This window comes from Aspergillus affinis (genome assembly GCF_023601865.1).
Source record: "Aspergillus affinis strain CMG 70 chromosome Unknown NODE_4_length_623078_cov_86_301200, whole genome shotgun sequence".
NCBI lineage: Eukaryota > Fungi > Ascomycota > Eurotiomycetes > Eurotiales > Aspergillaceae > Aspergillus > Aspergillus affinis.
The window spans coordinates 339,756-367,353 of NW_026515785.1; the positions used below are offsets into that span (position 1 = coordinate 339,756).

Below are 27,598 nucleotides of genomic sequence, written 5' to 3' on the forward strand. Positions count from 1 at the left end.
AGAATGAAACTGCAGATGTTATTTTAAAACAATCGTATAGCGCTCGAGTACATTCCTATATAAGAAAAAGGAAGAAAAGACCAAGTCCCGTTGAAATCTTGGAGCTCGAAGCGGCTCCCGCGGGTAGTTTATTACTTATGCTACAACTATACTAACGAATTAGCCCCCAATGAATCAACGAAGAAACCACGTCTTCCAGTCACGCGGAAGTACCAAATGCGGACTTACAATGTGAAATGGAGAGAGATCTATAGAACAAGCCGGCCAGGCTCGACTGTCAAAAGGGTCTTGACACGGTCCAAGAAAGTCTGAGCCCGCTTCTCCTCGCCCACGGGGATCGTCAAGCTGAAAACGTTAGCGGCCTGCTCGGCCGGAGCCGACTCTGCCCGGGACGCTCGTCGGCCAGCAGCGGCAACCTTGGACACCTTCCCGCTCAGAATGTCAATGATATCCTCCTGGACCGACTTGACCGACCGGGTCTCGACGGGCGCCGCGACGGCATTCAACTCCGGCACGAAGTCGCCCCGGGAGGTGGTGACGGGTTCGCCACCCAGAACCTCATTGAACAGCTCGTCGGCGGAGGGGGTGGCGCGCGGAGAGCGCGGCAGGTCGTCGTTGGCCAGGTCGGCGGCGCGGGCCAGGAACGTAGAGAGCGGGACGCTGACGCCCAGCGAGTCCTGCAGCTTCTTCTGCGCGGACAGCACGGCGGCCAGGGAGATGGAGACGGCGACCGAGGTGGTGGGAGGGGGTTTGGCGACGGGGGCTTCCTCGACGACGGGTGCGGCAGCCTTGGGCTCGGGCGCGGCGATCTTGATGTTGCTGAGGTCGAGGTGGGCGAGCTGTGCGATCCGCGCGGCTTGGGTCGCAGGGTAGTCGGAGGCGATGGCGCCCAGGTAGGCGAGAACGTCACCCTTCAGGAGACGGCCCTTGGGGCCGGAGGCGGGGATCTTGGAAACATCGGACTCCGGGATGCCCTTCTCGTGGAGGAGTTGGATGACAGATGGGTAGAGCGGATAGGCGGGGTTCTGGAATTGGATGGACGAGGTGGACGCCAGGCCTGTTTAGCATAGCGAATATGATCTGTTAGCGGGATGTATTCTGGGAAAGGAGATAGAGATGGCGATTATCTTCGCCAGAAAAAAAAGATTCTCCGCGGGCCAAACTCACGCTTAGTGGTACCGATCACTCGAGGCTGGCGTCTGGCAAGAACTGCCGGGACTTGACGCAAGCTAGCGGCCATTTTTACGGTAGTGGATGAGGGTCTGGTGACGAGGAATGAAACCGAGAGTTCTCTCTGATCGATGTTCTTTGCGCAACGGTATGCTTGTCGGACTCGGCGGGCAAGGGACGTCGATCAAAGAGCCCACCACCACGTGCGACGGGGTCGAAATCCCAGATTAGTCGGTAATAGTTGAGTCGAGGAGTCGCAGTCGGAAATCAATTGACAGATCCAAGCCAAAGGTATCTGCGTCGACGTGAGAGCAAGGCGTTTGCTTTGGAGATGTTGAGGTTGTTGGGAGCTTCACCGGCCGCCCGGACGGGAACATTTTTCTGCCGCGGAGAAGATCGGGATTCCTACCCGTCACGACATTAAAAAGGGCCATCGGCTTCTCCAATTGAAACTCCGGTACGTTCTTGTATGACCTTTGTTGATTCTGATACGTCTTGGATTTATGGATCGTGGATATCCATGCCTAGAGATGTTCTGGCTGTCTCCCAGGAGCGGCGCAGACCCAATTGCTTCACTTTCATTCAGAGTATGCTAATAACCCGTTGATGATAAGCAGGTAGCACCATGTTCGCCAGATCTTTTGCCTTTCAGGCTTTCTATCACCAGTGCCCTAGGGGTCCGGTGTCACCGAGAACTATTCCTTCGACCTCGATATGGAGACATTTTGCCTCGAGCGTGGCGCGAACGAAACACGCGGCCAAGGGCAAGCAACCACAGCTACCCCCGAAGCCCACAGCGCGGACCAAGCCCACAGCCAATGATGAGGAGACGCTGAAATTTGCTGGGAGACGACCAGAGGGGTTTGGAAAACTCGAACGCAAGGTTGCTAGGGAAGGGCAGATTCTCCTCTTCCGGGCGCCGTCGCATCGCAGTTATGTTCTAGGAGCCTACGGTATCGCCGCATTCTGCTTTGCCTACTCGGTGTACAACTCCAAGATAGTCTTCCACGACCCAATCGTGCCGCTTCCCACGTGGCAAAAGACTCTATTTGGCGGAATTTGCATCGTGATGAGCGCCATGGGCACCGTCTTCCTTATGAAAACCCAACGCTTGATCAAGACAGTCACAGCCGTCAGCACCACTACCGGGGCTCAGCTTCGGTTCCAGGTCCGAAGCACGATCCCCTTCCGCCGGCCCTATGAGTTCGATGCTGTGCCTCGTCAGATCGCCTTTTCCCGCCGTCTGGTAGTCACGCCTGAGTCAGTCGCTCGTATGCAACAGGGTGGAATGACTTCGATCGAACCGCCGTCTCAGCCGAGTTTCTTCAGGGCGCCCCTGAAGAGGTCGAGTCTAATGTTCTGGCGTCTTTTCCAGTCCGTGCGGCAGATTTTCACAGGCGAGGATTTCATTCTTCTCGAGGTGGAAGGTCAGAAGGGTGCTTTCCGAATGAACTCCACGGGGTTCGTGTCGGAAGACTTCTTGGTCGTTGGAAACCCGTTGAGCGTCACGCCTTCTCACCGGCGCTGAGCCTGGAGAACTAAGGCCTGTCTCTCCTTCTGTCGATGTTTAATTACTCATTTGTACTTCATTGCCGCGACACTTTAGTTATAGCATCTGCAGCAGATTCCCGTGTACATTTACAAATCAACCATTTCCAAAGATCCAAGCCTATTCGAAAATCTGACCAGCTCGTAGAATCAATAGGATCTCTTATAAATAGAGAGACAAAAGAAAGAAAGTAAGGAAGGTCGATCGTGTGTTGTAGAAACCCGCGGGTGCCACGTGACCGGAGCGCGTCCTCCCATCGGCCGGCGGAAGACGCGCCTTCGAGCTCTCTATCGCGCGGGCCCCTCCAAACAGCGCCTCCACTTTCACCTGGCACCGACCTCGCCGACATCCCAGCTCTTCCGTTCTTGCTGCTGTGGTCGCCAGAAAGCGACCGGACTGTTGCAAGATGGGGAAGCTCATTCGCCTCGAGCTGTACAGTACGCGGTGATCCCCGTCCTGTGGATTCGCTTGATCATGACTGACGGGCGTTTCTAGACTTCAAGTCCTATAAGGGCCACCATACTCTCCTGTTCGGCGATGCCTACTTCACATCTATTATCGGACCTAACGGGTCTGGAAAGTCCAACTCGTGCGTTTATTCCCCTCGTCCACATCCCCCTCCAGTCCGTTCAGCCCGCAAGTGTTGTTTGCGCTAATGCGTCCCACCAGTATGGATGCGATCTCTTTCGTCTTAGGTATCAAGTCCTCCCATCTACGATCGACAAATCTTCGCGATCTTGTTTACCGCGGCCGTGTACTGCGCACATCCAGAGTCGATGCGGATGGAAATGCCATCGATGGAGAAACCAATGGGGATGCGCAGGACGGCGACGACATCGAGCCATCGCAGGACCCGAGCGGATCCAACGACCCACGGACGGCCTGGGTTATGGCCGTCTACGAGGATGATGCGGGCGAGGAGCAGCAATGGCGACGGTCGATCACCAGCGGAGGTGTGAGCGAATATCGAATCAACAACCGCACGGTGACGGCGCAACAGTACAACGAGGCCCTCGAAGCCGAGAACATCCTCATCAAGGCGCGCAACTTCCTTGTCTTCCAGGGTGATGTGGAAGCGATCGCATCGCAGTCCCCGAAGGACCTTACACGCCTGATCGAGCAGATTTCCGGCAGTCTCGAATACAAGGCCGAATACGAGCGCCTAAAGGCCGAGGCGGAGGAGGCTGCGGAACAACAGACTGTGCAGCTCAACCGCCGCCGAGGTATCAATTCTGAAATTAAGCAGTACCAGGAGCAGAAGCGCGAGGCCGAGAACTATGCCCGCAAGGCAGAGGAGCGCGACCAAGCCATCATCACCCATATCCTGTGGAAGCTCTTCCACTTCCAGCGCACGATCGATGAGTCCAGCGCCGAGATCCTCAAGTACCAGGACGAGCTCAAGGAGTTCCGCCGCAACGTTGAGAAATTCGAGCACAATGTTGAGGAGGCTAAGAAAGAACACGCCAAGGTTGGTCGGGACGTGGCCAAGGCCGAGAAGAACATCACGAAGAAAGAAAAGGATATCGAGGAGTCTACCAACGCACTCGTCCCTGTCGACGAAAAAGTCGACATCACCATGAAGAAGGTGGAACGGTTTGCATCTCGGATTGCTGAGATCGGTAAAGAACGTGAGGCTCAGTCGTCTAACGCCAAACAATTGGAAAAGGACCTCAAGGTTGTCGAAAAAGCTCAGGCTCAGTGGGAAGCGGAATGGCAGAAGACGATTAGCAAAAAGGGTGGCCAGTTGAGTGAGGCCGACCAGCAAGAATACAACAAGCTTAAGGAAGAGGTCAACAAGCGGTCCTCGGCCGAACAGCTGAACCTCGACAACCTACGCCGCCAGCGAAAGACCGAAGCCGAGGCCTGCAACAGTCTCAAATCCAAGTTCGAGGGCACGGAATGGCAGCTCAAGTCTCTAGAGACTGACACCCAGTCTATGGCTGAACGCAAAACATCTCTCAATGATACGGTCAAAACAACATCTAAGGATATTGACCGTAAAAAGAAGGAGCTCAACACTCTGACTTCCGAGCGATTGCGTGTCTCTCAGATGAGGACGGAACTCGAGGAGAAGCTCCAGGCGGTCTTGAAGAAGCTCCTCGAGGCTGACGACGGCAAGAAGCAGAGCGAGAGGGAGCTCCGAGCGAAGGAGTTGATTTCGACCTTAAGACGTATCTTTCCGGGTGTGAAAGGCCGAGTCAGTGACCTCTGCAAACCGAAGCAGAAAAAGTACGCCGAAGCTGTTAGCACCGTGCTTGGCCGACACTTCGATGCAATCGTCGTTGACAATGAGAAGACAGCCAAAGAGTGCATTCAGCACCTGCGTGACCAGAGAGCCGGACAGGCTACTTTCATTCCTTTGGAAACCATTCAAGTGAAAGCTTTCAATTCCAACTTGAAGGGAATGCACCGGGGAATGCGCCCGGCTATCGAAACAGTGGACTATGATGACTCGGTTGCGAGAGCCATCAGCTACTCCTGCGGCAACGCCATTGTTTGCGACGATCTGGCCACGGCTAAGTATCTCTGCTACGACAAACACGTGGACGCGAAGGCGGTCACTCTCGATGGAACGGTGATTCATAAGGGCGGGTTGATGACCGGTGGTAAAGGTCCCCAGCAAAACTCGAAACGGTGGGAGGACTCCGAGGTGGAGAATCTCTACAAGCTCAAGGACAAGCTGTTGGCCGATCTTACCAATCTTCCCAAGGGTCACCGCCGCGGAACTGAGGAGGAAACCCTTCAGGGTGAGCTCGTCGGCCTTGAGCAACGCCTGGCCTATGCTCGAGATGAGCTCAAGGCTCTGGAAAGAAACCTCGAGAGCAAACACACGGAGTTGGACTTCGTTAAGCGTCAGCTGGAAGAACTGAGGCCGAAGTACTTCGAGCGGCAAGAAGCTTTGGAAGAACTCGACCAGACCATCACTGAATCCCAGGAATCGGTTAGCAATGTTGAGGACGAGATTTACCGCAAATTCTGCAAGCGTCTTGGTTATAGCAACATCCGCGAATACGAAGTCCAGCAGGGCTCTCTACATGAAGAGGCTGCTCAAAAGAAGCTGGAATTCACGACACAGAAGAGCCGAATCGAGAATCAGTTGAGCTTCGAGAAACAGCGACTTCAGGCAACTGGTGATCGTATTGCCAGTCTCGAAGCCCAACACCAGCGCGATCAAGACTTGATCGAGGAGCTCCGAGCAGAGCAGGAAGAAATCGGAAACCGTTTGGACGAATACAATGCTGAACTTGACATTCTCCGGGAGCGACTTGAAGATCAGAAGGAGGCCTATGGGCACTCCGCCGAGAATCTAGCCCAACACCGCAGGGATCTTCAAAAGCGCAGCAGAGAAGTGGAAGGGACGTTGAAGAATGTTAACGCCCTGGAAACAGACGTACAACGCAATTCATCCAGCCGATATGCTCTTCTCCGGCGCTGCAAGCTTGAAGACATTGATATCCCGTTGACAGAGGATTCCAACTCTCTGGAACAGCTGCCCATTGATGATCTTATTCAAGCAGCCGATCCCGATGCGATGGACGTTGATGAGGATGGCGCCGGAGCAGGCGACACGTTTACTGTGCAAGACTACGGTATTGAGGTCGACTTTGACTCGTTGGGAGAGACTCTTAAGGAGGTGAGTAAGATATGATTCTGGTTCCGGGGAGATTGACGCTTACTGGAGATCAGGAGAACGATGACAAGCTGGAAGAAGAATTGTTGGATAAAGTACGAAACCTCAGCAGTGAACTCGACAAAATGGCGCCCAACACGAGAGCCATTGAGCGTCTGGAGACTGTCGAGAACAAACTCCGTGGCACCGAAAAGGACTTTGACGACGCCCGCAAACATGCTCGGAAGGCCAAGGAAGACTTCGAGGACGTCATGCGCCAGCGATCCGACCTTTTCAACAAGGCCTTCACTCATATCTCTGATCAAATCGCCCCTATTTACCGCGAGTTGACGAAGAGTGCCAACTATCCGTTGGGTGGGCAAGCGTAAGTTGATCATTATTCTTTACGATGGAACTACCCGTATACTGATGCAAGGCGCTTCACAGCTACCTGGATATCGAGGATTCGGATGAGCCCTACCTGGACGGTATTAAGTACCATGCGATGCCCCCACTTAAGCGTTTCCGTGACATGGAACATCTCTCCGGTGGTGAGAAGACCATGGCTGCTTTGGCTTTGTTGTTCGCAATCCACTCATATCAGCCATCGCCGTTCTTCGTTCTGGACGAGGTCGATGCAGCTTTGGACAATACCAACGTGGCGCGAATTGCAAACTACATCCATGACCACGCCGCCCCTGGCATGCAATTCATTGTGATCAGTTTGAAAACTGGCCTGTTCCAGAACAGTGAGGCCCTGGTGGGTATCTACCGGGACCAGACTGAAAACAGCAGTAAATCATTGACGCTTGATGTGAGCAACTCCGTCTCCTTGGGTGACTTGAGCCGATTACTGACTTCTGTGTTTACTTGCAGCTGCGAAAATATAACTAAATGGCTAGGAATGTTATCTCTTTATCTCTTTATTTTTTGCGATTAGCCTACGGGTTTGCCTTTTTACTTCTCGTGACGTGCGTGTAGAATAGCTATTTACGTTGCCCGCTTATGATATGATCTCTTTATGGGTAATTTTTACTTGCTTTGCTTTGGTGAGGGGTAATGGATTTCTGCTGTGGGCATCTGGCCTGCAGTTGTCAGTCATTCTGGCCAACTCTTTCCATCTGTATGTGTAGGACATGTTTGCCATCGAGCTCGGTGGTTAAGATTACAATGACCACCCATGGGGTCAACTAATACAGGTCAGCACCCGTCGTTTCTCTATGTGAATCGTCCTTTCGATCTTCATTCATTCATAAAGGCCGAAACTTCTCTTGTTCACCCATATTCTATCAGTAGGGCACAAAACCCAACCTTCGTCCTGCATTACATAGATTCGATCCCGTTAATTCTTCTCCGGCACCACAACTCCCCATTCATGCTCGGTTCGTCCGTACATGATATCACCGAGCCAGTTCTTAATATTGCCCGTGATCTCCCCCGGCGTATCATCAGGTCCCATGGGAATAGCGATCTCCCGGCCTCGGTGGTGAATCAACGAGATGGGGCAGATGAACCACTGCGAATCAAATCGATAATATATTAGTGGATTATGTTCAGGGGCACTCTGTGCAATCAAACGAAGTATAGTGGGGAAAACTTACAGCCGTGCCAGCAGCGAACGACTCCACGATACGATTCTCAGCCGCAGCCTCAAACAATTCGTCGATGGTGAACTTGCGCTCCGAGACCTCAACCTGATCGCCCAACCGCTCCTTCGCCAACTCCAGGCAGCTTCGCCGAGTAACTCCGTCTAGAATCAGTCGATCATCCAGCGGCGCCGTGACCAGCTCCTTCCGTCCGTCTTTGCGCTTCCACACAACGAAGAAGTTGCTGCCGCCGGCCTCGGTACACTCGCCTTGCGATCCATACAGCCAGAGAATCTGATGAAAGCCGCTATTATACGCATCCCGGGTCGCGTTCACTGATGGGCCATAGTTCGCACCGACCTTGGCATACCCGAACCCTCCGACCCACGAACGCACCGTGTCCTCGGGGGACGTGAGCAGACGTTTCCCGCCGGCCGGCATGTCCATGCGCGGCATATACCCGACGATTATATATAAGAGGGCTTTAGTAGGCGATTGGATGCCCAGCTGCGAGTTCGTGCCGATGATGGTGGGTCGCACGTAAAGGAACTTGCCGGGACGGTCCTGCGGCAGCCATTTGGGACAGTCGACGGAGAGCACGGCCATCATGAGCTTTTCAAGAGCATCATCGTCCACGGTCGGTAGGGCAATGCGAGCGGCGGACATCTGCAGACGGCGAGCGTTCCGGTTTGGTCGGAAGAGGCGCACCTTGCTGTCGTAGCCGCGGTAGGCTTTTAGGCCCTCGAAGCATTCGTGAGCGTAGTGGAGGCAGGAGGCCGTGGGGAGGAGGCTGAAGGGACCAAAGGGCTTCAATTCGGGCGCGGCCCAGCCTTCTCTGGCGGTCCATGATGCGACTATCATGTGGTCGGTGCAGACTGTCTCGTCGCTGCTTCTGATGGTGGCTTCGGAGGGGACATCGCGGGGGGCGGTTGTGTAGGAGTAGGTCAGTTTGGAGGCGTCAAGGCACGATGCCTCAGGGGAGGCTGCGGTAGTAGGAGCCATTTTGCAGGTGTACTATGTGATGGTGCTTCACGAACAGCATGTTGCATATTGGGGGGCGACTCAGATTTTATGGGAGGTTCTTGCACTCCCTTGTGCGTCATCGGGGTGTTCGGCATCAATTCCAAACATTCTGCATAATTGTCTTCAGTGGATCTAATAGATCCAATACTAAGATCTTATCAAATCATAGCATCTGGGCGGTTGCCAAATTTCCACTCCACTCATCTAGTCTCCATGGAGTAGAGATGAAGTTGACGTTACAGGGCGTAGGGCGTAGGGCGTAGGGCGCATGCACTTGGGCCTTTCGATCTACTATATGTTCAAACATCATGTTGCATGCAACTGCAAGTTATCTGTCGTTTCAGCTATTGTAGAGCCTAGTCATGGTATGATTGCGACGACAATCAGAGAGTAATGAGTCAACAGCGTCAAAGTCAGCCAGAATAGTCGTAGTATGCATGTATGAAGCAACATGAGAATGGGAGGAGGGCGTGGACAGTATATTCCGATGATCCATTCTATATTAGGACTAGCTCAATATCCATTGTGGATCTCGAACTCTATAGCCGCTCTGGCCCTGTGATTGGGCATGCCGGAGTCCACCGCAAGACTCCGAGAAAACCAGCTGAAAGGGGCGAAGTATGGAATGTCAGGCTGGCTTTGTCCTGATTGCCGATCGACCATGCGATAGCATCATTTATCATCCATTGATCTTGGGGAATTCGCACAATAATGGCCGCTAGACATTGGACAAGTCACCTTCGACGTATGCACACCTCCGCTTCCAATGCAACTTCCAGGGTCCCACTGGCCTATGAAGTGCATAAGCCAAAGAGCAAAAGGTCAGACGAAAATCGACCCCCGATCATTTTCCTCCATGGATTCCTCGGATCCAAGAGGGAGAACGCGCGAGTGAGCAGGTATAATTCCGATTTACAATCCTCAACTTTCTCCCGTGAATCGTGCTAATTGACGTCTTAAGGCTTTTGTCGCAAGATCTATCACGTCGGGTGTTTGCTCTGGTGGGTAGCCATGACTTGACTACATCAGTTTCAAGAGCTGACTGTTGACCAGGACCTCCGGAACCATGGTGACTCGGGCCATCACCGGAGACATGACTACATGGAGATGGCGTTGGACGTTGAGTCATTTATCAAGAATCATGGGTTTGAGAGCGCAACAGTCATCGGCCATTCGATGTAAGACACATGCCCAGGGTTATTGCATTTGTCAGGCTAAAGGCTGATCTTTGATATTAGGGGCGCTAAGACAGCGTTGACCCTCGCTCTGCATAATTCCGACATTGTGTCAGATGTCGTTGCGGTCGACAACGGTCCAATTGCGCTGCCCATACCGAACGACTTCAAAAAGTACATGGATGGCCTGGAAGAGGTAGAACAGGCTAAGATTAGAACTCATACGGAGGGAGAGCGGATTCTTGCAAAATTCGAGGAGGTAAGTACAGTCTCTTTTCTTTTATTCTTTCTTCTTTCCTCCAGTCTAGGATGCCCATTGACAATTGACTGACTACTCGACAGTCCCCAGTTGTACGACTATTTCTGCTGAGCAACTTTATCAAGGACAACCACCACAATTACCTAAGGTCACGTCTTCCCCTCGGCACCCTAAAGACCGCATTAGGTCCACTAGGTGATTTTCCGTATGATACCAACTCTAAAAAGTTTCCCAAACCCACATTGTTCCTTCGGGCTCGTCACAGTTACTATATATCGGACAGTGCTTTCCCACAAATATCCCGTTCATTTCCATGCTCGAAAATCGTCGACATGGACTGTGGGCATTGGATCGTTCAAGAAAAACCGGAAGAATTTAGACAGAGTAAGGAGCCCAAACATTTGATGCCAGACATGGTACTGACTATATGTGCTATATCAGCGGTATGCGACTTCTTGAAGTCTTCTAGGTGTTAACTGCCGTCGAGGTGTCGCCGGAAGCCCTCGACAGGCCAGTGGTATTTATAGCAGTACATAGCATTCATAATTGACATCAAAACATGAATAGGAAAGAAATAACAACCTTGAATATCAAATTGAAAACAAGTATAGTTAGAAGAGCAATGCGCCATATCTCATGACTAAGCATCACCCCCGCCACCCGGAGATTTTGCAGGACTCCGGAATTGATGTTCACTAACCGTCTTCACACTCTTCTTGGGCTGCTTTTTCTTGAACCCTCAATCGTCCAGCATGTTCGTTGCCCATTTTTGTTCGATACAGATGGCTTAACCTGGTCATTGCCCAATGAGCGCCTCATGAGCGCCAGGACAAAACCCAGACACCACAGACGTCGCACAGGCTGTTACACCTGTCGCGAAAGGTATAGTGGCCGAGTGCGTCACACAGCGCTCTTCATACTAACCCTGAACCCTCTAGAAAGAAAAAATGTGACGAGAATTTCGACTCGAGTGGGTCATGTCGGACATGTGTTCGACTCAAGCTAGATTGCCATGCACCAAGGAATGCGCATCTCACGGCCGCCAGGCCGCACAACTCGGATATAGTACAGTATGAGCACGCTCAAGATGTCTCGAATATCTTCCGGGTTTTGCCTGGCCATGATCCGAGGGAGCAAGTGCGATGCTTGAGCAGCCCCAACACGAGTGCTGGCTGCATCCTACGTCCAGCTTTAAGCACAATAGAACCCGGATATCGCCGAGAAGTCCGGGAACTCGTTCAATACTTTATCAACCATTTGATCTCGAGAAGAACAGTCATTCCAGTGGAACAATCTGGACTTTACATGCTCATTTCGAGAGCATTCCACCAGCCAGAGCTCATGGCCGCTCTCATAGCTTCGGCATCCGCGCATCAGATGAGACGCCAGCGATTTTTTCGAGCGAAGAGCCCGACGAGAGTACGGAAATGCTCTGAGCCGTCTTTCCCAATACTTGCAGACTAGCACTGTCGACTTTGAGAGAGCGACAACTTCTGCCGTACTCTTAACATTTACGGACATCATTTTAGGCGGCACCAGCGAGTGGTATCATCATCTGCAAGGGGCTATTGCGATCGCTAATGGGGTTCGCGACAAACTGGATCCTCGGAATGTCATGTTTCATCGCTTCTTAACTCGCTTTCTCATCTATCATGATGTTACTGCCGCCGTTGCTTTGTCGACATCAACCACACTGGATCCAGTCTTTTACGAACAGGAAGAACAACAGACTGTGTTGGAGAACTTACATTCTATTGCGGGAGCAAATTCGATGCTGCTGACTTTAGTAGCTCGTATTTGTCGACTGCGAGCAACGACAAATAGAAACACACCTGTTGATTTCGATCCGCTTTATACCGAGGCCAATGATATCGAACAAAAGCTTCATGTCGCGAAGGCCTGTAGCTCGAGTGGCTTTCTGTTCGAACATTTAATGGGAATATATCGCGCCTCGGCATTATGCTTGCTGTATCGAACACTCGAGAAATTGGAAACATCCGCACCGCTCATCGACACGATAAAAATAAAGGGCAATGTTTGTCATGAGAACCTAATACTTTATCTGGAGAGCGTGTCTCTCGGTTCGACTCTCGGACTGGCGCTGGTGTTCCCTCTTTTCATTGCTGGGGTAGGCGCCACCACGGCAGGCCAGCAAACCTTCATGCGCAACCAGATGGAAGGTCTTTACGACAGACTGCGATTTGGAAACATTGCAAGAGCTCTTTTGGTTCCGGAAGATGTTTGGAATTCTCGGGTAGCCTGTGAGCGGCCCGGATGGACTTCGCCGATTCAACAACGCAGTTGGAGGTTAGCGCTGGCTTGAGCTTCGCATAGATATCTAGAAAGGCCTCAGGTACCACCAGCACTCACCGACTTTCCAATTTCTAGGCTTTCATTAAAATTGTCCTAATATTCCTTTGAGCGGGCTGGTGGTCTATTTGGCAAGGCCCGTCCGGTGCGCTTGGTGCCTGCTCTAAGAAACGCTCACAAAGGAAAGCTCACAAAGGAAAGCTCCCGATTTTTTTTTCTTCGAGGGGGGTTTTCAAGGCTCACGGTTCGAACTCCACCCTGATTCATTTGTTTTTTGCTCCTTGCTGTGTTGCACTCTCCGCGCATATCATCATGACGGAGTCTTCGGAGGAAGGCACCGAACGGGTTGTGCCTCAGGCTCATCCTTCCAGAAAACCAGGTAGATACCACTATAAACAGCTGTCTTGCGGTGAGCAGTACCTCGTGGGAGGACCCCGAATAGACATCAGTCTAGGTTCCACGCCTCCTTGGTGAACGAAAGTCTAGTAGTACACAAGGAGGGGAATGTGGGAAACCCTTGGGAGAGCTGGGTGTGTTTGACCCGTGAGATCTAAGCCCTGAGTCTTTGTCCGGAGGCTGCAGAGATTCATTCAGAAGACACAGGGTATAGATTTTGCATATGAAGGTCCAGTATCCTTTGCTAGCCAATATATCTCTATCAGTCATTTAGCCGGAATTCTTACTGCATAGAATTTATTTTCTCTTCTTCGCTCTCCCTTTTTGAGACCGAGGCAGGTTGTATTCAGGGTGGACATATAAGTACAGGAGGTGGGTGCTAATATCAGTACCGAACAGAGAGAGCTTTCCCCCGAGTCACTCAAGACATCGCGAAAGGCCTGTTGCTGTGCTGCGAATGATCGCCCTCGTGCAGAAAAAGTTTCCATGCTGATTGTGTTGCTTGATCCTGAGGATTCGGAGAGATTACTTGCACCTTTCCTATTCAAGATATTTCTCTACGGCCTTTGCTACGGCCTTTGCTCTTGATGTTCGGAGAAGGCGCACGGTTATTGCGGCACCGGCGGAGAAAAAGATACAAACTTTAGCAAAATTTTTTTGACTTCCTCATCAGACAAGGGAGGGCAATTGTTGCCACAGACATCTTGTGATTTTACGCCATTAGAAGATATTTCACAATCTCACCGTCTGTGATATGGCTACGGTCAATTTCATCGCTCGTGGAGATGACATCATCATGGACACGGCGCGCGAAGCCCTAATCGACATTCAACCCAAAGGCTTTTTCATACGTCCACCTCCAACACCGCATGAGCTGGACGAGACGCTGACCCCGGACGCCCGTCTCTTCCAAACCATCCACATGGGAACTGCACTGGTAGACACGAGTCGCTGGAGACTAGTCCTCGACGGGCTTGTCGAGCGTCCGTTCTCCATCAATCTGGCACAATTACGACAGATGCCTGCTAAGTCAGTTATCTCGTTCCACGAATGCTACGGAAGTCCGCTCAACCCTCCCCCGACTAAGAATGTGTGGAGAATTGGCAACGTGCAATGGACGGGGGTCCCGTTGCGGGATTTCCTCTTGCTTGCGCGGCCACGTGCTGGTCGAGGGTTATTTGTTTGGTCGGATGGGTTGGACTCGGGGACGTTTGCTGGGGTCGAGGTAGAGCGGTATCAGAAAGACTTGCCGATTGAGAAGGCCCTGTGTTCGGAGGTTCTGGTGGCGTACGAGATGAATGGGCAGCCGTTGAGTGAGAAGCGCGGTGGGCCGGTTAGACTCGTCGTGCCGGGATGGTTTGGGACTAATTCTACAAAGTGGTTGTGTCGTTTGTCGGTGCAGGAGGTCAGAGCTAGAGGACCGTTCACGACCGTCTTCTATAACGAACTTGATCCGGTGGGTTTGGAGGGTAACCGTACCCGGCCTGTGTGGGCGGTTCAGCCGAACTCGATCATTGTACGACCTCGTCCACAGGAAGCGTTTGTCTGTCCTGCTTACGTGGAGGGCTGGGGACGGGCATGGGGGGCAGAAGAGATCGCGCGCGTCGAGATCAGTCTGGACCAGGGAGATAGTTGGATTGGGGCGAGCGTGGCACCGCGGAAGCAGTTTGAGTGGCAACTGTTTCGCTTCCAGATGTCTATCACCCATCCTGGCAGATATCATATCATGGCTAGAGCGACAGATAAGCGAGGTGCACGACAGCCGCTGGTAGGCAGTCGAAACCATGTGCCAACGGTACAGATTCAAGTATCTCCTTCGGGGACTAGGCCTGCAGATATGGATATGAAACTAACTCAGGGGAAGGTATAGCACTACCTGAGGAGTTATATAGTGCACGCCAAAAAGACCCTCCTATCTAGTCTATTAGGTGGTTTCCAACTTGATCGACTGAAGTCTGAGTCAACAGATGGCAAAACACCGCAAGCCCTTGCCCAGAGCGGCGACCCAAAATCGGAGCGGCGTTTGAAGTAGGTCAATTTCATGGTTTTCATTGCATGCGATGATGGCTAATAAGTATGTTAGTTCCCTTTGGAATAGACTCAAGCCCAGATTTTTGAGCTTTTACCCCAATCGCCATGACATCCGCCTCGGAAAACCTGTCCAAAGCATTGCCGCACATGGCGATGGCCACCAAGGCCATCCACGCGGACGACAGTGTCAGTGCACACCGAGCCATAGCGCCGGCGATGCATGTGGCCGTCACATATCGATAGGCACGTGAGCCCTCCCAGCTCATCCAGATGGAGAATAAAGATGTAAGTTCCCTATACATCTCTCCCCTCAGTCCGATTTCTCCGAAAACAGTCAAAGATGACCAAATAATCAGCCCAATGCTCCCGTAGGCTCCCATGTCTACGGACGCTACTCCGCCCCTAACGCCAGCCGGTTCGAAACCGTCCTCCAGCACCTTTTCGGCGGCGGCAGCATTATGACCTACAGCACGGGACTCGCCGCCTTCCATGCCGCCATGGTGTTATTGAACCCGCGAAAGGTGTGCGTCGGTCCCGGCTACCACGGCGTGCACAGCGTGATTGAGCTCGTCGGCAAATTGAGCGGCGTACATAAACTAGGACTGGAGGATCAAGACTTGGATCAGCTGCGCCCGGGCGACGTTGTACATATCGAAACGCCCGTCAACCCCACGGGCGAGGTGCGGGACCTGGCCTACTACCGTGCCCGGGCCCACGCAACCGGAGCGTACTTGGTGGTGGATTCGACGTTGGCGCCGCGGCCGCTGCAGGACCCTCTGTTCTTCGGGGCCGATCTCGTGCTGCATAGCGGGACCAAGTATATAGGCGGCCACTCGGACTTGATGTGCGGAATTCCGGTCGTGCATCCGGATCGGGTCCGTGAGGGGTAGTTGGAGACCCTGTACGCGGAGCGGCTGGTGCTGGGGGCTGTGATGGGGAATCTGGAGGGGTGGCTTGGGCTCCGATCGCTACGGAAGCTGGAGTTGCGCGTGCGGCGGCAATCAGAGACGGCGGAGCGGCTGGTGGCCTGGCTGGCGGAGGAGATGCACAAGGGAGTTTCTTCAGTAGTCGGGCAGGTGATGGAGAGCGTACGGCATGCGTCGCTACAAACGAAGGATTTGCAGGATGGCTGGTTGCGCCGGCAGATGCCCCAGGGGGGGGGGGGTTGCGCCGCTGTTCTCCATCTGGTTGAAGAGCGCGGCGCAGGCGAAGCAGCTGCCAAGCCAGATGCTGGTCTTTCAGCATGCGACCAGTCTGGGAGATGTGGAAAGTCTGATCGAGTGGCGGGCAATGAGTGACAAGGGCTGCGATGAACGACTGCTGCGAGTGAGCTGTGGCTTGGAGGATGTCGAAGACCTGAAGCAGGACTTGTTGCAGGCTTTTCACGCGGTTTGTGAAGTCCGGAGTCATCTTAGATTGGACATAAATTAGATCGTCAGCGAGTTTCCCTTTTTCGCCGCGATAATCCCTCGTCAGTACTCCTATGTGAGAGTGAAGAGTATAAAACGGAACGGACCCACTGCGGGCTTTGATGCCCACACATTGGCCCTACCGCGGCGACCGATCAATCGCCGCATCGACACGCCGTTCGCCCGCACGATTCTCAAACAAAATTTCCACCCCTGGCTCCCTTATCCATCCTTACGCGTATTCGACAAACACCGAGGGGTCTGTCTCAAGAATTCCCCCGCGCAAACACCGTGATACGCCGCTTGAATCTCCCCGCCCATGCCTCCTACCCCTTCAAACATGATCGCCAGCCCCATCACCCGAAGGATCGAGTCAATACCTTGTCGCAGCTCGCGCAGTAATCGCTCCGTATCCTGGACCTCAAACCCCGGCTCGGGCTGATGAAGCAGGTGGCGGTATGTCGACACCTCCGACCGCAGCGCCTCTCGGAGTCGGTAGTGTGTCATAAGCAAGACATACGAAGCCTGCAGCGCTCCGCACATGAAAAATGGCAGGACAATATGCGGTTGGGGTGGGCTAATCGTAGTACAAGCAGTAATAGTAGGACCACCCTCAGCAAATATTGCGACCCTTTCATAAGCACGAGCCATGGCCAGGGATGCTTTGAGACAGATCAGGGAGGATTGCGCTTATGTGAATGGGAAGGTGTTTGACGCAAAGATCCCGCTCGAGATTGTCTGGGACGGATTCCTAGTCCCTTGATAGGAATTCAAATCGCAGTGTTTGTTGAAGAATAAGGGGATGTCAGTGAAGGCACGCATCCGATGTAGTCGTACACGGGCCCTGGGAAAGTCAGCATGTCGGGCCAACTGCCTAGGGAAATTGGGATCATTACGAATAGGCCAGGGCCTAGGCAATTGCCCACATCGTTTGCAAGCCTTGTGCGTCGACACCACTCCTCATGTCAGGTTGTGGCGAGCTGTCTAGCTCCCGCGTTAGCTCGGACAAACCAGACTCACGCTGTGTGATTCTGGCAGATATATTCGGCGATGACGATGATTCTGCTGTTGAGTGGGTGCTGTGGTTACGCAGAATCTGCGAGACGGATAGAATGGCCGCTTCAGCCTGGAGCAGCAATGGCCACAGCTGGAAGAAAAGTCAGTGATGCTGAATCTTAGGTTTATCCAGATCCGACTATACCTCTGCCTGATTGTGAAATGAAGGATAAGGAGTGGTCATTCTCTGGTCATCAAGAGCAATTATAGGTGGCTAGCATTAATTGTCAGAACAAGGGTTGGCAATAAGAAATGACAAGGGAGGGAAGGGTATGAATCTATTGAGGCACTAACGGCTTCATGATCAATGGACGATAGAAAAAGCATGAACATCTGCAGAACTCGTCAGGAACCCTATGATAGGTATGCGACAATAGAGGAACACACTGCACTCCACCATGCCCGACGCTGTGCCTCGGTCGCTGCAGCTCCTAGGCTGTGCAACCCAAGATCTATAGCTGCCGTGATAGCCTGATTGGCGCGACTTCGCATGCAGGATACATTTCCTCTTTGGCAGTATTCATGGATACTTAATATTATCAGAGCAAGAGCAGGCGATAGTGGTGAAATGACACTGACATCCGTGCCTGGCCCTGTAAAGAGGTTTGTTTGAATCGATATTCGAGATATCCGATCAATCTCGTTGTCTACTTCGTAGAAGGCTGCTCCTGCGAAAAGTTGTGCAGCCGAACGTCTCCTAGAGATCCTCGATTCAGCGAATCGATCAGAGTCTTGAGGCAGTGCAATTGAAGCCAGGATAGCAGAAACTGCCAGCGTGAATGCAGAGCCCGGCCAGTGCGGCAGAGAGGACTTTTCAACCTCGATGACGTCGACCCATATGGGTCGATCACTGATTTTGTCTGATAAAAGAGGCGGGAGTATGGACAGAAAGGGATGGATGTGTACGTAGTAGGCATTCAGACTAAAATCAACGTCAGTTACGGACCACCGGTCACTCAGACTACAGCTCCGATGTCAATACTGACATGTCTTCATCGGACGCGTATGTGCGCAAAGGGACATGACTGGACCCCAGAAGGCCGGTGGGATCACAAGCATTGTTCCCGGTGGCTGGGACGCCGCCCCAACCTTCCTGTCTCGACCCGTCGATCACACCCACATCCAGGTTTCGAATGCCGCCAAGGGGACTTAGCAGATGGGAAATGCTATCTAGATCATCCCCTTCCCCCACATTGGCCGGCGCAGAGATAGGATGAGTGACAAAGGGGGGTAAGCGCGAGATTGGCAGGTTGAGACGGAGACTCGGTGACGGGCTTGTTCCCACCGCGCCGGATACCCCCTCGACGACTAGGGCGATAGGCACAGCTCAGTCCTTTGTAGGAGCCCTAGAAGTGGAATTGCTGTTACTTCAAAGATGGCGAGAATTTGGAGATACTGGACAACGAGAGATCTTACTCTGCTACAAGGATTCCGTCCATCGCATCGAATTTTGCGCGACTAAACAGGACCAGTTAATTACCATGCGGGAGAATGCCACAGTAGATGAGAAAACTGACCAGGCAAGACAGGCAGCTCGGCTGGGGGTTCTCGGAGTCGAATACATCCTGCCTTGTTGGTGATGCAGTCGAGGCGAGGCGATGGTCCGAGAGAATTTCGTAGTGCAATCAAACACCGCTTTCGGTCGCCGCTGACCGGAGCAAATGCCGCGCTGGGTCGCATGTCGTCGGAAGGCGCATCCCTCGATCGTCATTCGGATTGTTCAGATATACCGCTTCCGTTCATCAAACGTGAAGTTATAGAGGCCCTTCTCAGAAGATACCTCCCAAGTACCCTTCCCAAGTACCCCTCCCCGCCATGGCCGATCTACCTCTACGTCCCTCCTACAGCATTTCTCCCACTCTCGCAGCTTATGAGGTGACTGCTGACCGCTATCTATCTCAACGAGCTGAATTCACCGGCATTGTTGGTGCAGCGATCATTATCCACAATGGCCGAGTCCTGATTTTGCAGCGAGCATCTGAAGATGAGTGTCCAGATGTGTGGGAAGTCCCCAATGGCGGAGCAATGGGTGACGAAACACCGATTGAATGCGCCGTCCGTGAACTAAAAGGAGGCCGATTTGGCAGCGTCTGCTGTCGTGGACATGATTGGCGAATTTGAATGGATCGAGCCTAAGTCAGGAGTCAGTGGTCCTTCTCCAATCACGGCGTGGAAGATATTCATGTTTTTGGTCATGGTTGAAGCCCACGACGGCAATCTGCACGTCAGGATTGACCAACGCGAGCACCAGGCGTATCTCTGGGCCACAAAGGCCGAGGTCCAGGAGGGCTCGTGCGGTGGGATTCCTTTACAATGGATATCATCTAGCCAGAGGGACGCCATTTTAGCTGCTTTCGAGATCAGCCGGTCTTGACTTTTCCCGGCTATGGAGTGATGGCCAAAATGAAAGAATAAAGGATATCCAATAAAAGTTAGAGCCCCCACATGTTATCCAAGTCAATCTTATGTCTGAGTAGTTTTTCCGTGAATTAATTGTAGTGTTTAAAGACAAACTAAGGAAACTGATTCGATCATGTATACCTTCCTCATGTCCTCATAATCTGAGTCCATTTCTCACCTTCCCACGTCACACTCAATGTCAGTGGAATATCATGAGGCACTATAGAGACAACCCCACCACGTGGGTACACTCATAGAGTCTAATCATTGGAAACGGGACTTGTGCCCTTGGCAACGCCTGCAGAAAGGATCCTGTCAAATGGCAACGAATGGTCTCTGGGGCTGGTCAGAAGACACCAGTATAGAGACCGTAAGATAGGAAGACAGAGTCATAGAACCCGCACTTACATCGAGTGGCCTTTAACGAGGTCATCAAGGCCATCCAGACCCTAGGTAGTCGCGGTGCGGAGAGTATCGTGAGGACTCAGCTATTTAGTCAAAAACATGAAGACGCCCCGGCGGTTATGCAAGGATTTACTGATTTCCTGGGCCGCCAACACGGGGGTGACATTGGCTCTACTGCCATCCTGCTTGTCATCTCGAGCTTCTCGGACCCGGAGATGCTGGTGGAGATCATGGTAGATGCAATTGCAGACGCATCGTGAGTGGGATTTGCCACTGTTCATGACCCCCAGTTTGGTGTCGGGTCGATAACTATATTGTTGGGTTTGCGCTTGCTAAGCAAGATCGGATGTACCTATGCAGCCTGATCTCAGTTACTGTGTCTCGAGTCCTTTCATTTCTCCAAATTGACCCAGTCCGTGGTCATTGTTCTAAAGCCTTGCTTGATGTAGCAAAAGCCCATTAGATAAGTTCTTTTGCGGGTACGTAGGTGTCGTATATCAGACCGTGCATATAACCTAGGGGTCATAAAGTCAAGAAACATGAATTATATCATAGTCATACAAGTGCAAGTATATATAAACGAATTGATCGTACAGTAAGTGATTTATAATAAATCCCATACTCGCACTGGCTGGAACACAGTTGCCATCAACCAGACAGAGATAAACCGGTTGCAGTGGTTTCCCGGATGAGGATTATACTTGCCAGTCTAATTGGTCCTGCACTCTGAACAGATAACTACCTATGTAATCTGATAATGGGCTCGCCTTCGGTCGTACGGATATGCTTTCAAGTCGAAACTAAAGAAGACTAGCATGACAAGGGTGTTATTAGAAGGCGTTATCTCCTCTCCAATCATATTCGATCATTATATCTTGTCCTAATATGTTCTAGGAAGGCGCAGTTTTGGTATCCTAGATAAGATACCTTGCTCCCCATATGGCGTACAGTTTCCACAAAAAATATAGAATACCAACCTCTTTAACACTGCTAAAAAAGAATTTTAATATGCGGACACACATCAATAAAACCGTGGCCATGGCATTCGGTTGCCTCTCGTTCATGCAGGTGTCAGGGAACTCCATGACCGTCCTCAACTGGCTCATTCGCCTAACAACCGCGAACGTCTTCATCAACTACGTTGTCATATCGGTCACCTATTTGTGCTTCTATATCATATCGATCCGCCGGTGGCTAGTGAGATAGAGCTTGCATGTGCCGCCCCTGTGAATAGAAGTCTAGCTCGGGTTAACATCGTCAATCTGAAATTGAACTACTCGACTGACTCGGAAAAGAAGGAGTTCCGTCGATCCACGAGAAGTTCTCATCTTTTTTAGCTGCCTCCGTCGACATCTCCCCGATAGGGTTAGGTTCAGCGCCTGTGTGGCTAGCCAATGGAGCCAACGCCACCACCAGGTCCCCTTGGGTGGCAGGTCGTATAAGTATGAGCTGGGAAAGAGGAAACCGGTGTCAGTGGGCAAGAACGGGGCAGTGGAGATTGCAGTGCCCTACTCCGGTGGTACCAGCTTGAACTTGAAGAGCATTCATTTGTTGGAAATGTACGTGGAACGTTGTCCGAGGACGGTTGTTGTCGGGAATGAATACATATGCACGGTGAATCCGAATATAACTTACACCCCCACAGCATATGTATCCATTTCGCTGCCCATCTGATTATCTCGACCGAATTTTGAAAGACATGAAATTTTGGATGCCTAAAAACGAGTCGGCCCGTAACACGCCGTCATTTGAAAGGGTTTCGTCGGGCCTGATGGTGAGCCTCCCATTTGCGCGAGGCAAAGCATCGACCTCTTCAGGAACAGTGTTAAGCAGCGTCAATCAGTGGGGAAGCGAGCTCAAAGAGCTCTGAGTTAAACTTAAATAAACAAGAATCTCATAGTCCGGATTGCGGAGTACACTATCCGCCGTGACGCTCGGGAGTTGTCAACCCTCTATTCCGATGATAGCTCACATTTGTCAAACGGAACGAATGGGCTTCTATGATCCATTGCGATGGCTGTAGAGTTTCTTTGCGTCAGCCACGGCGCGACGACATTGAATTTGGAGGATCATACTCCGTACTCCGATGGGAAACGCTGAAAATCCGGCCGGGCATTTTGCATCAATATTAGCAAGTACAAAACCAATAGTGCGCTGCGAGACAGAAATAATCGATACTATGGTGCAACAGTGGCAAAATATTTCTTGAAACAACCGCATTCTTAGTGTTGTCTCCCTTTCTTTTTTTCTTTTCTTTTTTCAGAGCCAGAGAGGCAAGATTTCATGCGCGTCGCCTACAAGACTAGGTCGTCGAGGAAGTGGGACAACAGCAGTCTGGATCTTATTTATCGAATATTCGGTGTGGACTGTGGGGTTAATTAACCATCGGATCTTCGATCGCTGATCGATTCACGGACCACCGAATCCAAGTGGCTGACGGTCTCTGTACAGGTAGCAGGTTCTTATTGGATTCATCCATTTCTGCCAGTGCTCGGACATCACGCTTGTCCTTCATGCAGGCAACCAGTATTCGTAGGGCGTCGTGTCATTCGCTGGATAGTCTTTCGACGGGCCTGTCGCGCCAAATGGAAGCCCAACGTTCACCATAATGCTCAGCTGTCAATTTACCTCGTTTCTGGCTCCCCGCTGTCCCTTTCGCTCAACGCCACTGACGGGTCTCGCTCGGATCCCCAGACTGCAAGCCATCATGTAGCAATTTCCTGGTACCCGATTGATTTTCCTGCATTATTCAAAGAATACGTGGCGGCTTTCCTGGTTCACCGTCGCCAGAACTCCGTAGTTGTAATATGCAGGTCTCTCGGGAATCGGGACGGGGCCGGCCCTATTTTCCATCGTTCCAACTAAGCAGAAAGAGGGAAAAGCAGGGTCAGAGCCGAAGGAAACTGCGAAAGGCATCCATTCCCCCGCATACATAGACGCGAGGGAGAGCCATAGTGACCCGCCTCTGGTCTCGCTCATTCGCCCAAAGGCCCGGTGGATATTAGGTTTGGCATCGATGTCAACTGTGGCGCTAGCTGAGACTCTGCTGCACAACAATATCGGCAGCCTTCCGCGGCTGGCCACTTGTCGGCTTACCCATTTGAGACCTGAAGGATCGAAATGTTTGCTTTCGCCCACCTTTTCCCCCTCATTTCCCATATGAGTCTCCGCTGTTGCACGAATAAAATCAGGAGACCCAATGGTCATTTGCGGATTCCTTATCCGCATTGGCAAGTGATGCTTTCTGGTCTGTCCAGTGGTCTATAGGAGCAAATAGTAGCCCTTTCGTCCCGATTCTAATATGGATGTAACCCGTTCGGACCTTATCGTGTCAAAATAGTCGAGTTCTGTAGATTTTCGCGCCATCGGCCTAGGCATGACGGCGTGGATTCGTTTCATTGTGTACAGTTGAACTCTATTTGTTGAGACTCTGAGGTGCCACTGTCACGGCGTTACAGCGATCAGCGGTCAAGCCGTAGGCATGGCCTTTGCGAGGGCGCCCATGTCTATGTATTTCGCGCTTTGACTGTAGGCCCCATTTTTTTTCTTTATTTTTCTTTTTCATATTTTCATCTTTCGTTTCCTTTTTATACCTATGACTCGGTCAGTGCGGAGCATCGAGGGGGCTATCCCACTGGCCGGATTCAGATCATGACCGTAAAGTTACTTCGAATAACCAATATTCATCCTGTCGTTAGGCGCGGGAAAAGTGACAGGAGCAGGCTATACTAAAATAGCCTCAGATTTGGGTCTGAGGGTCCCATGATTCTCAATTTGACTGAAACCCGCACCTCCAGTGTCTACAGATTCCGTTATCACGGAGAAAAGGCTAACGGTCTATAACGTCAATATGATAATGAGTTTCATCCTGTCTCAAGGGGAGATTTTCGCGAGAATTAAAAGCCGCATTCGCCGCCAAACAATTCTTCGTATTGCTCTCTAAAATGTTGATCGAGAGATGGTATAGCTATTAATTAGGGGCGGTGGGACTCGCAAACCAGGGCGTGCGCAATGCATGATTTCAGAGGCGCACAGGTGTCACCACCTTGTCAAACCCCGACTCCCAAAGTCAATCCTTGACGATGTAGGGTCTAGATAGATTGCAAGTCAGCTTTTTCTGTCATCCGTGTCAGCCCATTACAGAGTTTCGGGGCTCTAGAGGCTCCCGAACTCAAGATCATCACTTTTGACAATTTATGAACATCCCACTCCAACCTCCATTCATGGTCGTAGATAGCTCTCTCTCCGATGAAGGCAGGAAAGCTCATTCGCAATACTAATTCCTGTATAGATAAGGCTTTATCGGGAACTCTCGGCCTAGATTCGCTTCTAGAGGGACAGTGTACAGTATCTCTGCCTTTCAATGTCGCCTTCCTAGTCGATAATCCGATCGATTGCCGAGCTGTAAATAGAAAACCTTGGGAATTAAGATGATCATCCCAAAATTGGAAACTTTTTTCTGCATTTGACCTTTTCTCTCTATTGTCTTAGTTAAAGGAGAAAAAAGATAAACAATAAAAAATAAAAGGAAAAAAAGGAGGTTCCGACGACGGACCCATCGACGTACAGATATGGAGAAGACTCACCTTGGTTGTAAAAACAAGTAGTTGGTTTCTGTATGTATTTGTTTTCCTTGCATTAGTTTGAGGTCGTAACAGCCACACATTGCGTAGCATTCAGATGACATGACCCGTTGGCCAGGATGTCGGAGAACGTACTTTTTCTCCCTCTTAGCTGCGCATGCCAGTTGAAGTTATTGTTTTATGTTGGCCAGTGCGTTATAACTGACAATCGCCGAGCCATCGTGACCGGCCCTTGAGAATTATTATAAATTCATCGATGGTACAATCTTATCCTGCAGGCCAGCGGCCGCCTTTTTGTGATTTCTCCTACCGGGATTCTGCGAATTCCAACTGTTCAAAGAGATTGTCCCTGAATATGGATACGACAGGTCAGTCTGTGATAATGAGAGAGGAAGGGCAGCCTCAGATGCTACCATTTCACGATGCGACTGTTCGTCCAAAGCCAACGGTATGAGGCAGCACTTTTCCATCCCGTCAGACATGTCATTGATAGATGTGATATGACTTAGGAACATGAAGCCCCACCATCAACAACAGATGCATTCCCATATCCTCACTTTACAATGATGTATATCGATCGCAATGGCGAGACTCAGGTTCAATCGTCGCCCTCCATCATGGAGTACGAGCCGGCTATCTTCACTCCGGACGTGAGGGAAAGATTTGTGAGGGCAGCAGCTAAGATTACCTGGCATCCAGGGATGCCAAACTTCCAGTCCAGTAAGTGAACGTGAACGGATGGATGGATGAATTTAAAGTGCAACAGAGTCTAGCCAGGCCTTGATACTGACGGGTAGCAGCTTCCGGTGGTCACATGGAAGGCGATGTCACGGGGAGAACGCAGGCCTTCCCGACCACAGGCAACTCTTTCATGACTTTGCACCACGGCTCGGGCTGGTATCAGCACGGGCTCATCCCATTTGAATGGCAATCGGTACAGAACAGGCGCCACAGGAGAAGTCTGAGGCGCGTTGATTCGGGAATTGGCCCGGACTCTCCTTCGCCTACGCCAGCAATCACATGGACACCACTTCGCATCGGGAATAAAGACCTCTTGCGACGCTACTACGAGATGGCATTTGAGAACTTCCAGCAGCTGAATTGCAGAGCAATCGCGAAAGCCTTCGTCAAATTGGTAGAGCCCCGCAAGCAGGTGAACCATCCTTACAATGGACGATCAACCGCGGCCGGAATGTCTCAACGAGTGGACCCCGAATTGACCAAGCCTCAATGGTGGCCTGAAGGAATCAGACACAGAGAGCCTGATCATCTTCTGAAATTTGGTGAGATACCGCGATTGAAAAGCGTAGCTTGTACGCAGATCACCCTTACTAACATGATGGACACAGAGCGAATTCGGCTTCTCGTTCACATTCTGTGTGAGCTCCGAGAGAGCCATAACATTACCTCGGAGAAACTCAAAGACGCCGGTCAGGATGTAAGGCGAGGAATTGTGCCTGAAGAACGACTGCAAGTTCTTGACGAGATTTATTATGTTCGAGACATGGAGGAGTTACATCTGGACGGCAAAATCGGTATGCTTCCTTGAGCGTGGCCTAATTTTCGAGTTAGAACTCAGACTGAGCTTCATTTCCTCATATATAGATGGTGGCACCGTGATACATGTCTCTCAAGTGCAGATGCCTGAGGCTAGTTTGACCTCGGTGCCCAGTCAGCAATTGACTGGTGACAGCGTTGGCGACCAGTCAGTTCCTATGATCGCCGTATCTAACAACCACGACACGGTACCAGGTGCTGATCACCTTCCACCGGGCCAGACACAAAGCCAGGGCTCCAATGTTATACTAACACCAAACACGTCGCCAGCCGTCAGCCGACGAGGCTCGCTAGAAAGCAACATGACGGGCTACTCGCATAATATGACCCCATGTGGGCTGGCGACGAATGAGTCCATTAGAGCCGTGCAGCCCTCAGGACCGCCTTCCATGGCAAATTACTATGAACAGCAGTCGACTCCTCAGCCTTCTGGGCAACCCCCTCAAAATGGACTCTGGGGTCAACTTTCACACTCCCATCAGCCACTTGGATTTCAAGGATATTGAGAGGGGTCAACATCATTTTCCTTCTCGCTTTCGTTCTTCACATTCCATTTGTTTTTTCTAAACTCCCGGGTGTACGGATAGGTTATGGGTGTTGTTTATGTTTTTTCCCAAAGCGATTTGAAGATTTCCTGGCTTGTTTTGGTTGCATTTTCTAGGCGTGTGATATGATTTTCCCTAGAAATTCTTAGAGCCTGTTGCTTCGGTTGTGTTATTTGTGTTGTAATATTACACTGATATAGAGTGTCCGCATTTGCCATTGGACTTATTCAGTAAAGCATTCCGAGAAAGAAGGAGAACCCAAAGTAAGGTACTCCGTAGTCTGGACCATGTTCCCCAACTCGACCCTCTCACTGGCCCAGCTACTTTTAGTTGTCGATCCCGTGCTCTGACGCGACCCTCCCGCACTGGCCAACCACCAGCTGCAACGCGTGCACACGCAAAACCTCCTCCTTCCCACTTGTCTATCTTTGTCGGTTCACAACTTCATCCGGGTGCATCTTCCTCTGTCATGCGCTGCGGCCGTTGAAGAACACTGGTCCGTTGAATCGTTGCAAATTCCACCTAATCGTTTCC

The 27,598-nt window shown here is 51.4% G+C and overlaps 10 protein-coding genes across 10 annotated transcripts; 7 read left to right on the forward strand and 3 right to left on the reverse strand.

The window, feature by feature from the left end:
* Nucleotides 1-248: 248 nt before the first annotated feature.
* pdx1 (putative pyruvate dehydrogenase complex component Pdx1) lies at nt 249-1,240 on the reverse strand (the record flags this gene model as incomplete). The annotated part of the gene is made up of 2 exons (XM_053103485.1): nt 249-1,057; nt 1,168-1,240. The coding sequence occupies 2 exons, from the start codon at nt 1,238-1,240 to the stop codon at nt 249-251; spliced, it is 882 nt and encodes a 293-aa protein (XP_052960570.1).
* Nucleotides 1,241-1,795: 555 nt separating this feature from the next.
* On the forward strand, nt 1,796-2,698 carry KD926_008006 (uncharacterized protein; the record flags this gene model as incomplete). Its single annotated transcript, XM_053103496.1, has 1 exon — nt 1,796-2,698. The coding sequence occupies one exon, from the start codon at nt 1,796-1,798 to the stop codon at nt 2,696-2,698; it is 903 nt and encodes a 300-aa protein (XP_052960571.1).
* Nucleotides 2,699-3,125: 427 nt separating this feature from the next.
* Nucleotides 3,126-7,223, forward strand: KD926_008007 (cohesin subunit SMC1; the record flags this gene model as incomplete). Its single annotated transcript, XM_053103508.1, has 6 exons — nt 3,126-3,156; nt 3,215-3,308; nt 3,389-6,353; nt 6,407-6,714; nt 6,777-7,143; nt 7,206-7,223. The coding sequence occupies 6 exons, from the start codon at nt 3,126-3,128 to the stop codon at nt 7,221-7,223; spliced, it is 3,783 nt and encodes a 1,260-aa protein (XP_052960572.1).
* Nucleotides 7,224-7,671: 448 nt separating this feature from the next.
* On the reverse strand, nt 7,672-8,917 carry KD926_008008 (branched-chain amino acid aminotransferase II; the record flags this gene model as incomplete). The annotated part of the gene is made up of 2 exons (XM_053103519.1): nt 7,672-7,845; nt 7,931-8,917. 2 exons carry the CDS (start codon nt 8,915-8,917, stop codon nt 7,672-7,674), a joined length of 1,161 nt encoding a protein of 386 aa, XP_052960573.1.
* A 768-nt stretch (nt 8,918-9,685) lies between these two features.
* KD926_008009 (putative alpha/beta fold family hydrolase) lies at nt 9,686-12,695 on the forward strand (the record flags this gene model as incomplete). The annotated part of the gene is made up of 7 exons (XM_053103530.1): nt 9,686-9,837; nt 9,900-9,939; nt 9,992-10,116; nt 10,177-10,372; nt 10,456-10,577; nt 11,311-11,509; nt 11,832-12,695. 7 exons carry the CDS (start codon nt 9,686-9,688, stop codon nt 12,693-12,695), a joined length of 1,698 nt encoding a protein of 565 aa, XP_052960574.1.
* A 1,137-nt stretch (nt 12,696-13,832) lies between these two features.
* On the forward strand, nt 13,833-14,948 carry KD926_008010 (sulfite reductase; the record flags this gene model as incomplete). Its single annotated transcript, XM_053103540.1, has 1 exon — nt 13,833-14,948. One exon carries the CDS (start codon nt 13,833-13,835, stop codon nt 14,946-14,948), a length of 1,116 nt encoding a protein of 371 aa, XP_052960575.1.
* Nucleotides 14,949-15,214: 266 nt separating this feature from the next.
* On the forward strand, nt 15,215-15,999 carry KD926_008011 (cystathionine beta-lyase; the record flags this gene model as incomplete). Its single annotated transcript, XM_053103551.1, has 3 exons — nt 15,215-15,295; nt 15,353-15,394; nt 15,466-15,999. 3 exons carry the CDS (start codon nt 15,215-15,217, stop codon nt 15,997-15,999), a joined length of 657 nt encoding a protein of 218 aa, XP_052960576.1.
* A 111-nt stretch (nt 16,000-16,110) lies between these two features.
* Nucleotides 16,111-19,254, reverse strand: KD926_008012 (fungal specific transcription factor domain-containing protein; the record flags this gene model as incomplete). The annotated part of the gene is made up of 7 exons (XM_053103562.1): nt 16,111-16,140; nt 16,202-16,590; nt 16,755-17,180; nt 17,539-17,665; nt 17,962-18,496; nt 18,561-18,882; nt 19,092-19,254. The coding sequence occupies 7 exons, from the start codon at nt 19,252-19,254 to the stop codon at nt 16,111-16,113; spliced, it is 1,992 nt and encodes a 663-aa protein (XP_052960577.1).
* Nucleotides 19,255-19,389: 135 nt separating this feature from the next.
* On the forward strand, nt 19,390-20,639 carry KD926_008013 (uncharacterized protein; the record flags this gene model as incomplete). The annotated part of the gene is made up of 2 exons (XM_053103573.1): nt 19,390-19,662; nt 20,412-20,639. The coding sequence occupies 2 exons, from the start codon at nt 19,390-19,392 to the stop codon at nt 20,637-20,639; spliced, it is 501 nt and encodes a 166-aa protein (XP_052960578.1).
* A 4,886-nt stretch (nt 20,640-25,525) lies between these two features.
* On the forward strand, nt 25,526-27,025 carry KD926_008014 (DUF2841 domain-containing protein; the record flags this gene model as incomplete). Its single annotated transcript, XM_053103584.1, has 4 exons — nt 25,526-25,682; nt 25,763-26,245; nt 26,312-26,497; nt 26,568-27,025. The coding sequence occupies 4 exons, from the start codon at nt 25,526-25,528 to the stop codon at nt 27,023-27,025; spliced, it is 1,284 nt and encodes a 427-aa protein (XP_052960579.1).
* Nucleotides 27,026-27,598: the final 573 nt, after the last annotated feature.